The sequence below is a fragment of the Sinocyclocheilus anshuiensis genome, unplaced genomic scaffold, assembly GCF_001515605.1.
Source record: "Sinocyclocheilus anshuiensis isolate Anshui unplaced genomic scaffold, SAMN03320099.WGS_v1.1 scaffold613, whole genome shotgun sequence".
In the NCBI taxonomy this organism is placed as follows: Eukaryota; Metazoa; Chordata; class Actinopteri; order Cypriniformes; family Cyprinidae; genus Sinocyclocheilus; species Sinocyclocheilus anshuiensis.
In genome coordinates this window covers 249,203-261,579 of record NW_015536487.1, presented here as the reverse complement: position 1 = coordinate 261,579, position 12,377 = coordinate 249,203, and the positions used below count along the sequence as shown (strand labels likewise).

General features: G+C 39.2%; 1 protein-coding gene across 19 annotated transcripts in view; it reads left to right on the top strand.

The window, feature by feature from the left end:
• The window catches only part of scrib (scribble planar cell polarity protein), a 101,673-nt gene that overhangs the window by 72,383 nt on the left and 16,913 nt on the right, over nt 1-12,377 (top strand). For 10 of the 19 annotated variants that reach the window (XM_016480904.1, XM_016480913.1, XM_016480930.1 and 7 more), the window contains 15 exons: nt 2,673-2,783; nt 2,896-3,072; nt 3,351-3,467; nt 3,611-3,799; nt 4,239-4,358; nt 4,443-4,499; nt 4,962-5,018; nt 5,254-5,334; nt 8,114-8,506; nt 9,375-9,446; nt 9,840-9,887; nt 10,697-10,744; nt 10,907-11,032; nt 11,619-11,729; nt 12,050-12,100. In XM_016480904.1, the coding sequence (XP_016336390.1) occupies nt 2,673-2,783; nt 2,896-3,072; nt 3,351-3,467; nt 3,611-3,799; nt 4,239-4,358; nt 4,443-4,499; nt 4,962-5,018; nt 5,254-5,334; nt 8,114-8,506; nt 9,375-9,446; nt 9,840-9,887; nt 10,697-10,744; nt 10,907-11,032; nt 11,619-11,729; nt 12,050-12,100 (1,758 nt within the window). The remainder of the gene's footprint in view (nt 1-2,672; nt 2,784-2,895; nt 3,073-3,350; nt 3,468-3,610; nt 3,800-4,238; nt 4,359-4,442; nt 4,500-4,961; nt 5,019-5,253; nt 5,335-8,113; nt 8,507-9,374; nt 9,447-9,839; nt 9,888-10,696; nt 10,745-10,906; nt 11,033-11,618; nt 11,730-12,049; nt 12,101-12,377) is intronic. The other 9 variants (XM_016480994.1, XM_016480953.1, XM_016481024.1 and 6 more) reach the window with 6 other exon arrangements.

Sequence of the window (12,377 nt, the reverse complement as noted above, 5' to 3'; positions counted from 1 at the left end):
TGTTACTAGTGACCAGACTGACTTACTACAGTTGAAATTTTGCCAATATCTTCCTCACTGTATATACTGTATATAATTATTCTTAAGAAATTACTGTAATTCATATAAAGTTTTTTTTTATGTTCCAAAGGTTGTAGTACATTCCTAGTAACTAGACTGACATAATAGGTAACATTTTGCTAATGCCTCCCTTACTGTACATAAAGTATGCAATATTTTGTACTACAACCTTTGGAACATGGAAAATCCCTTTTGGGGTCTTACAGATTTTTTTGTTTGTGTTTTAAATAATTGTGAATGGTACATACAGTAAGGGTGATATTGGCAAAATTTCACATGAAGTAAGTCAGTCTTGTAACTAGCAATGTACAACAACCCGTGGAACATGAAAAATAAATCCTTCTGGTGAATTACTGTAGTTTTTTTTAAAAGATATTTGTGTACTGTACATACCGTAGGGGAGATATTGGTAAAATCTAACCTGTAGTAAGTTAGTCTTGTATCTAGCAATGTACTACAGCCATTGGAACATGAAAAAACCCTTTCCAGGGATCTTTTATATTTAAATAATTGTGTACTGTACAGATATGAAGGGAGGTATTGGCAAAATCTCACCTGTAGTAAATCACTATGAGCAATACGAGCTTTACAATTTGACAGTGTGTTATTTGAAATGTTAAAAATCATTTTAATTAAAATACATTGGACGTTTTAAACCAGTCGGTGGAATTGTCAGACGGTCCCTTGTGTGCGATAGCACGTCAATGCTTTCTCCGGTTTAAATTTGCAGCAATAATACACATAGGCAGTTTTGAACTCCTATTTTTATGTCAATATAAAGTGGTTACATATTGTTAAAACTAATCGTGGTATTGATCTATTTGTAGGACTGTCGACTCTGTAGATCAGTGGTAAGGGAAAGCAATTATAAAGAAAATGCAGCGCATTGCGTTCTTCTGACCTCATTTGCTTGCGTGTATATAGTTCGCATAATCATCAATAAAGTGTATTCTGAGATCTGAGGTCTTATATCACTGTATTAGTTCACGGAGGAGCGTTACGCGTCGTTGTGGAATCCTGGAGTGTGATGTATGTGGGGGAACCCCAGTATTACAGCACAGCGTCACTCAAGCCATGATACAAACATCGTATTTTTAAACAGATTTAATATTTTGGAAGTGAATTCTGGAAGGTGAATATGAATTATTGAATTTTTAACTATTGAATTTATATAAAATGTGTGTGAAATATTTTGAATTGAAATGTTCACAGCTTAAATAGACAACTATGTTAAATTTCAGGACCTAAATGTATATATATATATATATATATATATATATACATATATATTTTAAGAAATTAATACTTTTATTCAGCTAGGGTGCATTAAAATGAATCAAAAGTGACAGTAAAGACATTTCATACTACAAAAGCATTTAAAATAAATTAAATATTTTTTAGTTTTTCAGCTTTGTCTTCATCAAAGAATCCTGAACACAATGCCACAGTTTCCACAGAAAAATTAAGATTAAGAATACCATCCCCAAAATTCTGAATATATATATATATATATATATATATATATATATTAGGGCTGTCCTCGACTAAGGATTTTTCTGGTCGACTAGTAGTCGTTCATTTTAAGCATTAGTCGACTAATCGCATGTTTATTAATAAACCATTTAAATCATTATAATAAGCCTTTAATTGCCTACGTAGCCTAATATATGCGCTCAAGCGCACGAATAAAGCTTGCCTCAGCGCACCGCAGAAGTAATGGTTATGAAACATTTTAATAATTTTATAAACTAGTGCTTTCTTTGCTTTCGGTTTAAGAGATGAAGTCGACGACACTGACTCGTCATCTCCGCAGTACTGCTGCGCCTGTATGCATGTTTCATACGGATGACATAATCTGAGAATATTTGTTTTCCATTTGAATTGGCTTATTTGAAAGTAGACATTTCACTCTCTATAGATATATTTTTCATGTCCATAAGGTAAAGATATACACGGTGTTTTGTGCTCAAGTTCACAGAGAACGAGATGGCAGAAAGAGCATCATGTTTGCTTTCATTATTTCACAAAAGCGCGATTTGTTGTTATTGTGAGTGCACACAAATAAACGTAGAGTCTTTACAGATTTGAAAGATGTATTACTCTTATCTGTATGAGCAAAAATGACCAGTATTTTAAGAGTGAGCGCACCGGCACCTCCGTCATGCGGTGAGCGCACTACTGTTCAGTTTCCGCAAACACTTGAATAGCGCACATTTCTCTTGGTTAACATTAGATTGAGTGTCCATGTAAAGTTGCTAATACTTACATATTTCAGATGATAAGCCATATTTGAGGTCGTTGAATGACAGGCGAGCGTTTGGATGTCCTGCCCGATGTACTGTATTACCATAGACTAGCCGTTGACGATCTGTTAGTCACGGACTGCGTGACTTCGCCTGTGGAGGTTTTTTTTTTCTTCTTTTTCTGCGACTAAGCGAATAAATAACATTTTGGTCCACCAAGCCTCTTCTGGTCGACGACTATTAGGGGGCAGCCCTAATATATTTATATAATTATTTATTAATTTCACAGATTTTTTATCACTGCATTTATCAGATCTACTGCAAAATCAGTGCTCCTTTTTCATACATCTGAATTTCCTGTCTGGACAGGAAGTGACGCTGATCAAAGCAGGTGGTCCCCTGGGTCTGAGCATTGTAGGGGGCAGCGATCATGCCAGCCACCCATTTGGAATTAATGAGCCAGGAGTGTTCATCTCAAAGGTAAAATACATAATGTTGTATGATACAGGTTTATGTCAAAAATGAATGGCATGATTTGTGTTCTGTGACGCTTTTGTCCGAATTGATTTCTGACCTTTTTGTTTCTGCGTAGGTCATCCCCAATGGCTTGGCCTCTCAGAGTGGACTTCGCGTGGGCGATCGTATCTTGGAGGTGAACACCATCGACCTACGACATGCCACACATCAGGAAGCTGTCAGAGCCCTGCTCTCCAACAAGCAGGAGATCCGCATGCTTGTGCGCAGAGATCCCTCGCCCCCTGGCATGCAGGTATACACACTCTGATTACTAGAGGAGAAGTGTAAGCAAAACCTGCAGTATGGCTGGTTACCGCCAGCTCAGTCAGATCTAATAAATATCACATTTGGTCTTTTCCTGAAAATCCGCCAAAATGGCATGCAAGTGAGAAAGACACGCGTACAAATACTTATGCTAATGACCTAAAAAACTTTTGATTGGTAATGATCTCAATCGCAAATACTTTTGAGACTTTTAATGAGACCAGAACATCCTCAAATATCCTCTAAAACATCCCTGTGATATTGTAGGAGATTGTCATTCACAAGCAGCCTGGAGAAAAGCTGGGCATCAGCATCAGGGGTGGAGCTAAAGGCCATGCAGGCAACCCCTTTGACCCCACAGATGAGGGCATCTTCATTTCCAAGGTAACCAATACAATGATATAAGACACAAACCCTGCAGGATTCTGATAACATAAAAAATACGGGTCTAGTTACCTACTTCACTACTTCCTCACAACATCAGTCATTTAAGTCCTTGATTTTTTTTCTCTTACTCCATGCTGTAGGTGAGCTCCAGCGGAGCTGCTGCACGAGATGGCCGACTGCGACTGGGCATGCGTATTCTTGAGGTGGGCAACAACAGTCTGCTGGGTATGACACACACGGAAGCAGTGAGGGTCTTGCGTGCTTCCGGTGACTCCCTGGTCATGCTTGTGTGTGATGGTTTTGACCCACGAAACACTGCAGGCATCGAGGTAAAGACCTAGTTATACAGCTCAGGAGGACATGAGATCTGCTCTGATGTCCAACTGTGACTTAAATTATTATAGATGTAATAAAATATGTATTGGCACTAGGGCTGTGCGATTTGGGGGTAAATACTAAATTGCGATTTTTTTTGACAGATATTAAAATCGCAACGTCTCAAATCGCGATTTCGATTAATCGCACAGCCCTAATTGGCACTACCAGCCAGAAGTTTGGAATAGTTAGGATTTTGAAAGAAGTCTCTTATTATTACTACGATTGCATTTATTTGATTGCAATTACAGTAAAAACAGTAGTATTGTGAATTTTCAGCAGCCATTATTCCAGTCTTCGGTGTCATTCGATCCCTTATAAATCATTCTAATATGCGTGCATGCATGTATGTACTACTACATATTTTGCATATTTATTTGTTATTTCTTTCAGGCATCGCCTGGTGTTATTGCAAACCCGTTTGCGGCAGGTATTGTTCGTAAGAACAGTATGGAGAGCATCTCATCAGTAGACAGAGACCTGAGTCCAGAAGAGATTGACATCATGCAGAAGGTGAGCTCTATGCATCACACAGAGCAGGAACAGCAGAGGAGTGGATGGGAAAAATAACATCTGTCTGTCTGACCTTTCCTGCAGGAGGTAGAGATGGTGAGAGAGACGTCCCAGTGGGAACTGGAGGAGATGGAAAAAGTGGTGAGTGATTTCCTCCCCTAAACACCTTTCTTATACTGTAATAATAATAATAATAAGCTATCAAAATGACGACCACTTCCAAATCTTTCCTATAACTGCAACTAATATATGTGGATCTGTCCTTTTCTTTCTCTCTTTCTCTTATCTTATGCCCCTCTTTTCCCCGAAATCCTTCTGAATGATCATGGGTGCTGCTCATTCCAAACATCACATTTTGTTTCTGCTCATTTCTATTCATCTCCTTCATTAAATATGTTCTTGTGTCTTCATGGTCCCTGGTTTTATTATTCATCCACGATTCTGCATCACCTAAACCTCATTCCCATCTGTGCAATGGATGTCGTGTGTGTGTGTGTGTGTGTGTGTCCATATTTGTGTGGGCAAAATGTGTGTCTGTGTATGTGTGTGATTGGGTAAACTTTATCCCCCCACCCCCTCCTTGGCTTCCCTCTTTCGGTAAAGGAGCGTATGCGCTTGGAGCGCGAGGAGGCAACTCGTTTGCTGGAGGAGGAAACTGAGGTGAGGCTGTATGCCCTACCTGTCTTTACAGCCCACATTAGGGCTCCAGGAGCAAACCACAGGACCTGCCGTCACCTTGAACATGAACAAATGAGTCACATCTGAGCTCTAGAAGCTCTTTAGGATCAGTGTCCTCATGATTAATGAAATATCTAATTAATGTTTAGAAGATTTTGAACGTTCTTTTAGTGAACAGTGATCATTCATTGTGCTCTTTCTAACCCTCTCTCTACAGAATTTGAGCACTGGACCACTGAAACTGGACTACAAGACACTGGCGGCTCTACCTACCACTAGCCTACAGAAAGTTAATAGAGTAAGTAAACGTAACTTGCAGAAATGTTTCCTTACTTGCTTTTGAATGCTTAGCATATTGGTCTTCTAAAACTCTTAACAGGTCAAGCTATACGTTTGTCCAGTAGTGCTGCTTGTACTAGTAGTGCCAAAGGTGAAGCAGTCCAGCTGCTGGCTTTAGTCTTCAGCAGCAGCAGGGCTGGATGTCATTCCAGCCATACCTCTGACAGAATACAGATTGTATTTGCTGGTGGTTGAGCTGGAGTGAGGGGGAGGTGCTGGCCGACAGCTGACAGTAGCTCAAGTTATTTTAAAATGTGTGCTGTGAGCTGATTGGCTGAATGGTTTAATGGGTGGGTGTGGCCTTTGAGGATGAAGGGACCCTTGGAGGATCTTGACAGTTAAGTTATCTAGAGTCGAGCCGCTTGGAATCTGCTCCGGTCATCTTACTGTGAGTGTATCACTGCTATTACTCTACAACTCTCATTTTTTTCTGTCATTTCTTCAGCACTCATACCTCCTTGACTTACTCATTTTTCCTTCTTTTCTTTTTCTGAATGTTTTTTTTTTTTGTGTGTGTGAGTAAAACTTGTTACATTTTATTTAGGTATTAGATTTGATTACTGTAATAATCGCAATAGCCATTAGTTGTTGGACATTGAATGTCAGTAGTTACTCAAATCAATCAGTGATATTCAGTAAATGTTTTAACATGTAACAGTTGTTATATGAGCTTTATAACTTGTTTTTACAAACTACAAGATATTCCTTGTCCCTTGTAAGCATTTTTAGCCTCTGTCTCTCTTCTAGAAATGTTTAACCTACATAGCACTAGCAGCTGTTTGCAAAGTCAAGTGAGGAATGGAGAGGGGGGGGACTGCTCTTAGATAGGGAAACACTAGCACACGGTTTTCTCCCTCACGTGATTTTGTGGTATATGAAGTACGGTTTAGTCATGGCTATTTATAGATCAGATCAGAGCAGTGTCTTTTATCTGCACAAGAGCCATTGAATGAAGCTTTTATCAGTATGAGGCCATTAGTTGTGTGCGACAGTAACATCTTAAGCATCACAATGTGCCACCAATTGCACCTGAATTGTTTGTTTTTTTACTGTGATGAGAATCCAGTGTACAGTTTCATAACACTTTGTAAAATTGCATCTCTAATAGTAATGACAGTTAAGGAAATGTTTGTGTATTGTGGTAAGTGCTCACTCGGAAGTGTTTGTTACATGCACTGCTAAAAACTACTTAATGTGGTTTCTATTAGGTTGTATGTAAAGCATGTTGAATAATATTTTAAACTGTAAATACCTCCCTAGTCCCTACTAAAGCAAAATGTAGTAACTGTCAACACTAAAAGAGTAGTGTTATTGTTAACTAAAACTATTAAATAATTTTTGCTAATTTGAATAAAGCTGAAATAAAATGTATAAATATTAGATTTAAAAAACCTGAATCAAGAAAGAAATGTTGCTTTGGCAACTAACTGAAATACATTTAGGTACTTACATATCATAAACTAAACCTGAAATAAAAATATAATATTAAAAGAATATATATTTAAAAAGCAAGCACTAAATTACGAAAACTAAAATTAAAACTCAAAATATAAAAGCAAAGTCTACATTACAGCACTCACAGCAGATTCAGTGCAAATGTTCTTCTGGATTGAGTGACTGTCTACTGTGAGATGTCTCAGGATGATGGGATAGCTGTATTTAGCTCCTCACTCATCTGAATCGGAGTGACCGTAGATGATTATGTCTTTAGCATGGCTGTTATTTCTTCCAACTCTGCCAGACTAAACCCATCTGTTTCATTCTGTACTGCTTTTCCTTTCTTTGCTTTTACATTTGCTGTGTTCTAATCTTTTTGTGTGATGCCATGTCATTTTCTTCCTCCTTTTGTATATCATTGTCTAATACGGATAGAAGTCTGTCTAATAATCAGATAGAACGGTTAAACAAAGGAATTAATGTATACAAAAAGTATTATAACGATTACTTTGATATTATGAGTAATAGAAAGGCAAACATTATAATACTTTCTAGTTTGCCGTCAGCATTAAGCAAATACGCATTTTTAAACAAATCTTTGAATGACTAATGAACATTTAATTTCACAAACCTTGCAAACTTAGTCGAATCCAGCTGTGAGATCTTGTGAAGTGTGCATTTTTATCCAGCATGATCGCGTGTTCTCTGTGTGACGGTCGGTCCGTGTGAATTGAATGCTTTAAACTTTGAACTCGTGAATTCAAATTATGCTGCACTTTATGCATTTGCCCACTGTCATATTCATGTCATTTTCTCTGTGTGCTGTATGTAAAATGAGTGTTACCCTGGCTTTATTTGAAAAATATGATTCCCAATGCACACAAACTTCCCAGAATACTGAGTGCCCTGTTGGTTTCAGTGTTTACTTCCTTTTTAATTATATTTGTATTAAATATTTATTTATTTGTGAAAAATACTGTGTCATCTAAAGTATAAGTATGTTTATTTTACACATTTATTTTTTCTTAAATATTAATTAAAATTAAAAACAAGTTATATCAGCTTTATATCGGCTATCGGCCCCCCTGCTTTCCAAGATATCGGCATCGGCATCAGCTGTCAAAAAACCAATATCGGTCGACCACTAATCATTAGTTGTTGTGCTCTTTTATTTGCTGATTACAGAACCGGCTTTCTGACAAGATGCGCGTTAAATATCGCATGCGATTAATCGTGCAGCCCTAATCTCACATTAATTCTCCCTTTTGTCTGTCGAACATATTCTCTCTCTCATTCCTCAGTTTTCTCCCTCCTTTGCTACATTCTTCACAGTGGAGGCTGCCATGCCGGCTGTCCCTGTAAACCCCCTGGGTTTTGAGAAAGTCCATTCTTCTATGTACCATGTAGAACCCGTTGCCCTCCCTTCGTCTCCAGTCTGCCCAGCCGCAAGTTCAGCGGCTTCAAAACCTCCCCAAGCCGACACATGGGACCCCCTCCCAGCTCCAGGAGTCCCACAAGAAGCTAAAGAGGAAGAAGAATGTCTTGTGGACTCCCAGCCAATCTGCTTTAGTGAAAATCCCTTCCTTGTGGCTAATCGCAAGAGCAAAGGCTGCCCTCCTGAGGAGTGCATTTTATCAGGGCCACCTGTGGGTTATGGCAGGCATGGGCAGCTGCAGCCCTGCTTGTACAGCAAGGCAAGCAGCCTTGTGGAGTGTGTTTTCTGACTGAGTGTGTTTTCTGGTCGAGCATGGTTGTGTCATCAGTAGCTATTTAGAGTTAACATAGCACTTCAATCTCAAATATCATCCAAAGATTTCTACTGATAGCTGCTTTAGATTTTCAGATGTCTTTGAAAACGTCAATTCCTTGAAATATACATGTCTATATACACATTTCCTATATTTAGAAAATGGCTGAAGCTGAAAATGAAGCGGATACAAAAATGGGACCCTGTAATGTGTGCAACCTTATGGTCTTGAGGCATTTGAACATTCCCAGAGAGACTGAGAATGCTTTGAATGTGAAGTCAACAGGTGTTAAACAAAAAGGGTGAAGGGTAAAGGCCTCTCACCTTAAATACAGACTGGCCACCAACAATTTCCAGGAATATAAAACACCATGGTCTCTAAAGTAACATTTGAGACATTGTCTCTTTCTGTAGCATGACATTGTTCTTGACACTGTTTGAAAAAATGCATTTTATGGCACCACTGCTTGATTTCAAATTATCTGTGGCACGTAATACAACACATTTGTCATCAATCACATCATAAGAGCAAGAAATAGAACAACTGCAATGTGCAAGCATATTATAACCTGCTTAAGGCAGTTGTTTATGGTTTGCTATTAATGTTATTCTCAAATCAAGATGAACTGCTTTTATAAAATTGCACATGATTGTTTATTCTTAATGCACTACTTTGTCATTTGGCCAATTTTGCTTATTGGAAACAGCAGGCCTCATCTTGCTTTATGAAATACTTCACTGACCTCAAGCAATTTCTTTCCTTCTCCTGTTCTCGTGACATGTTATGATGGATGTTCCTTTTATTTGTATTTCAGTCTTCACCGTCTGAGCCTCACGGGATTGACAGTCCTGTCCGAGATGCTGCACACTCTCCACAGAACTCACAGGTCAGTACCATTTCAGAGCGTATTCACTCCCTTTTCATCATCAGCCCTTTCTTTTCTCATTTGTTTTCATGTGACTGTCAAACAGTACCATGGATAAGCCTGTACAGATTTATGCTGGTGTTTTGCATGGTCAAAGACAGGCCTTGTTTACGTGTTCATTAAGGTAGTGTTCTGGTTGATGGCCTGTGCTCTAGTGATGCACGGATGAGCTAAAACGTCACCCGATATTTTATCCACCCGCGACCCACCCGCAAATAATCAGAATGCATTTTTTTATTACCCGACCCACCCGATCCGCGTATTATCCGCAGCGCCCGCGGATATAACCGCCATCCGCGCATCACTACTGTGCTCTCATTCCGCCCCTCGTCATGACATTTCCATATTTCTCAGAAGTCCCACAAATCTTCCTCTGTGATGCTTGGAAGGGAGGTTCGATATGTAAGTGGGCTGACTAGCCCTTGTATGGCCTGCACCAGCTGCACTTGGCTTTGCATTAGATGTTAAGAGCTGAATTGAATACGGGCCAGTGTAACTCTGAGCATGTCCTGCTTTTCATGCTCTCTGCAGCAGTGAAATGCTTGACTCTTATTTAGGATTTACACCAAACCAAGCAATTGAGAGTGTAACTACAGCATGGTAAATTAACACTGTGTATGAAGGCCTTGTGAATCATATGAAGTGTATATAACATTATATACACTACTGTTCAAAGGTTTGGGGTCAGTAGGTTTTTGTCTCGCATGCTCACCAAGACTACATACGTTTGATCAAAAATACAGAAAAATCTGTAATATTGTGAAATATTATTACAATTAACTGTTTTCTCTTTCAATGTATTTTCAAGTGTAATTTATTTCTGTGATGACAAAGCTGAACTTTCAGCAACCATTATTCCAGTCTTCAGTGTCACATGATCCTTCAGAAATCAAAATTTTTGTGGAAACTGAGTTTTTTTCCCCCAGGATCCTTTGAATAGAAAGTTGAAGTAAATGACAGTCTTTACTGTAACTTTGGATCAATTTAATACATATTTGCTGAATACGATTATTCATTTCTTTTCAAAAAAATGTTACTGACCCCAAACTTTTGAACGCTAATACAATTTAATATGAGCTATGAATATAATTATATTATGAATATAATAATTCTCAGGCAGTTACTTGACTTCAGAAAGCTAATCCCATGTGAAAATTTTTTTTGTCCTCTTAATTTTATATCATGTTCATATTTCTCTTATTTTGTTTCAGTCAAACATTCATTTCCCTTCAAATGCAAACACCAAGGATAATTCATCAGTGAGTGTCCAATATGCAGATTTAACTTGTAAATTATCCTAGAGCAAGTTCCTGATAATATTGATGCGAATAACATTAATAGCCATATTATGTTGGAAACATTGTGTAAATTTGTGGTTGATTGCTGGATTTATTGTAAATTTTATTTCTCTCTCTTTCTAGACTAAACCTGGTGCCATCCAGCCTCTCTCTCGGGTGCGACCCGCTGTGTCTCCAGCCAGTCAGGATGGCCACAGCAGTCCCAACCCTTTCCAGCATGGCCTCTCTCCCATCAACTCTCAGACCACTGTAAGATCCCTCACCACTGTCTGAACCCTAATGAGGCCCCCTTTCATCCTCAGTTACCAATGCCTAAAGACCAACAGAATGCCACTGTTGTTTTATTTTCTCCATATACATTCCAGTTGTGCCTGTTAAGCCTTACAAACAGTCACACCATAATCCAGGTCAAAGAAACGGGTTGTTTAAAAAAAATCAAAGACTTATCAACTTCTCACTGCAAGTAACATTGTGCCTGTTTTTTATCAAAAGACGCCTCTTTTGGATTTTTTTTCTTCCCCTAATCACATAAACCACATTGTTTGCACAGCAAGGTTTACACATTATCTCAGGATACCAGTGTAAACCAAAATATTGCCCCGAGTCGTTGCCATAACCACAGACCTCCCTCATACTATCAAACTCTCTCCTCTCCCTCCATCCTTTCATTGACATGATCACGATCGCGGGCTGCATGCGGTCTAGCCCTGCATTTTCCTCCTGTGCTCTGCCTTTGCTGCTCTGTCTCTCATTAGCTGTTCCATCCTTTTTGTCCTTTGTCTGTTTCTCTACCCTTCCACCCCTCTGTCCTCAACCTCCCCGACCCCTCGTACAGCCTAGTGCCCCATCCCCTGACACACATGAGGAATACCCCATCAATATCAAGCAGGTATATAAGGCCTTCGCAGCTGTGCCACACTCCCTGGCTGTACTGGAACCCCCACAGGTAGGACAAATGCTCCTCAAGGTTGTGAGCATGTCGTGGTTTCCCCGTCATCCAGTGCTTGGTCTTCCCGTTGGACATTTTGTTCCTTTGGGAGCTTGTTTGCTGTCGTGGTGCATGAGTCACTCATGGTGGTGTCGAATCCAGGAGTTCATCTGACAGGGACACTAATGTGCATCATTCATCTGTCACTTGGTTGTTCGATGTTTGACTCCTTGGCTGCGTGTAAAGTGTTTCCTTTCGTCCAACTCAAGTCTTGTGTCTGAGGTTTGTTTGTATAAAGTGTCTTGACTGAATCTTTCCTTTTCACTCTCATTTGTTAGGATCTTTACTCTCCGCAGAACTATGTCGGCGCAAAGCAACCGTCACCAGAGGTATGTCTTCATTTGTAATCTGTATCATTTTTGAAGTGATATTTTAAAGCTGGAATACACTACACGACTTCTTCCCAGATTTTTTTGCTCCAATTTTCAATTTGGATCAGTCGATACTAGTTGCCAAAAGTCAGTCAGAGGTTACAGATTTCACAGAAAACCGTGCCGCAGACTCCAATTTTTAAGCTTCAGATGCTGTTCAGTCAGAGGATATCAAGCATGTTTGATATTTTGAGCCAGTTTTAGAACACATTGTTTTTATCATAGGCGTAGCTTG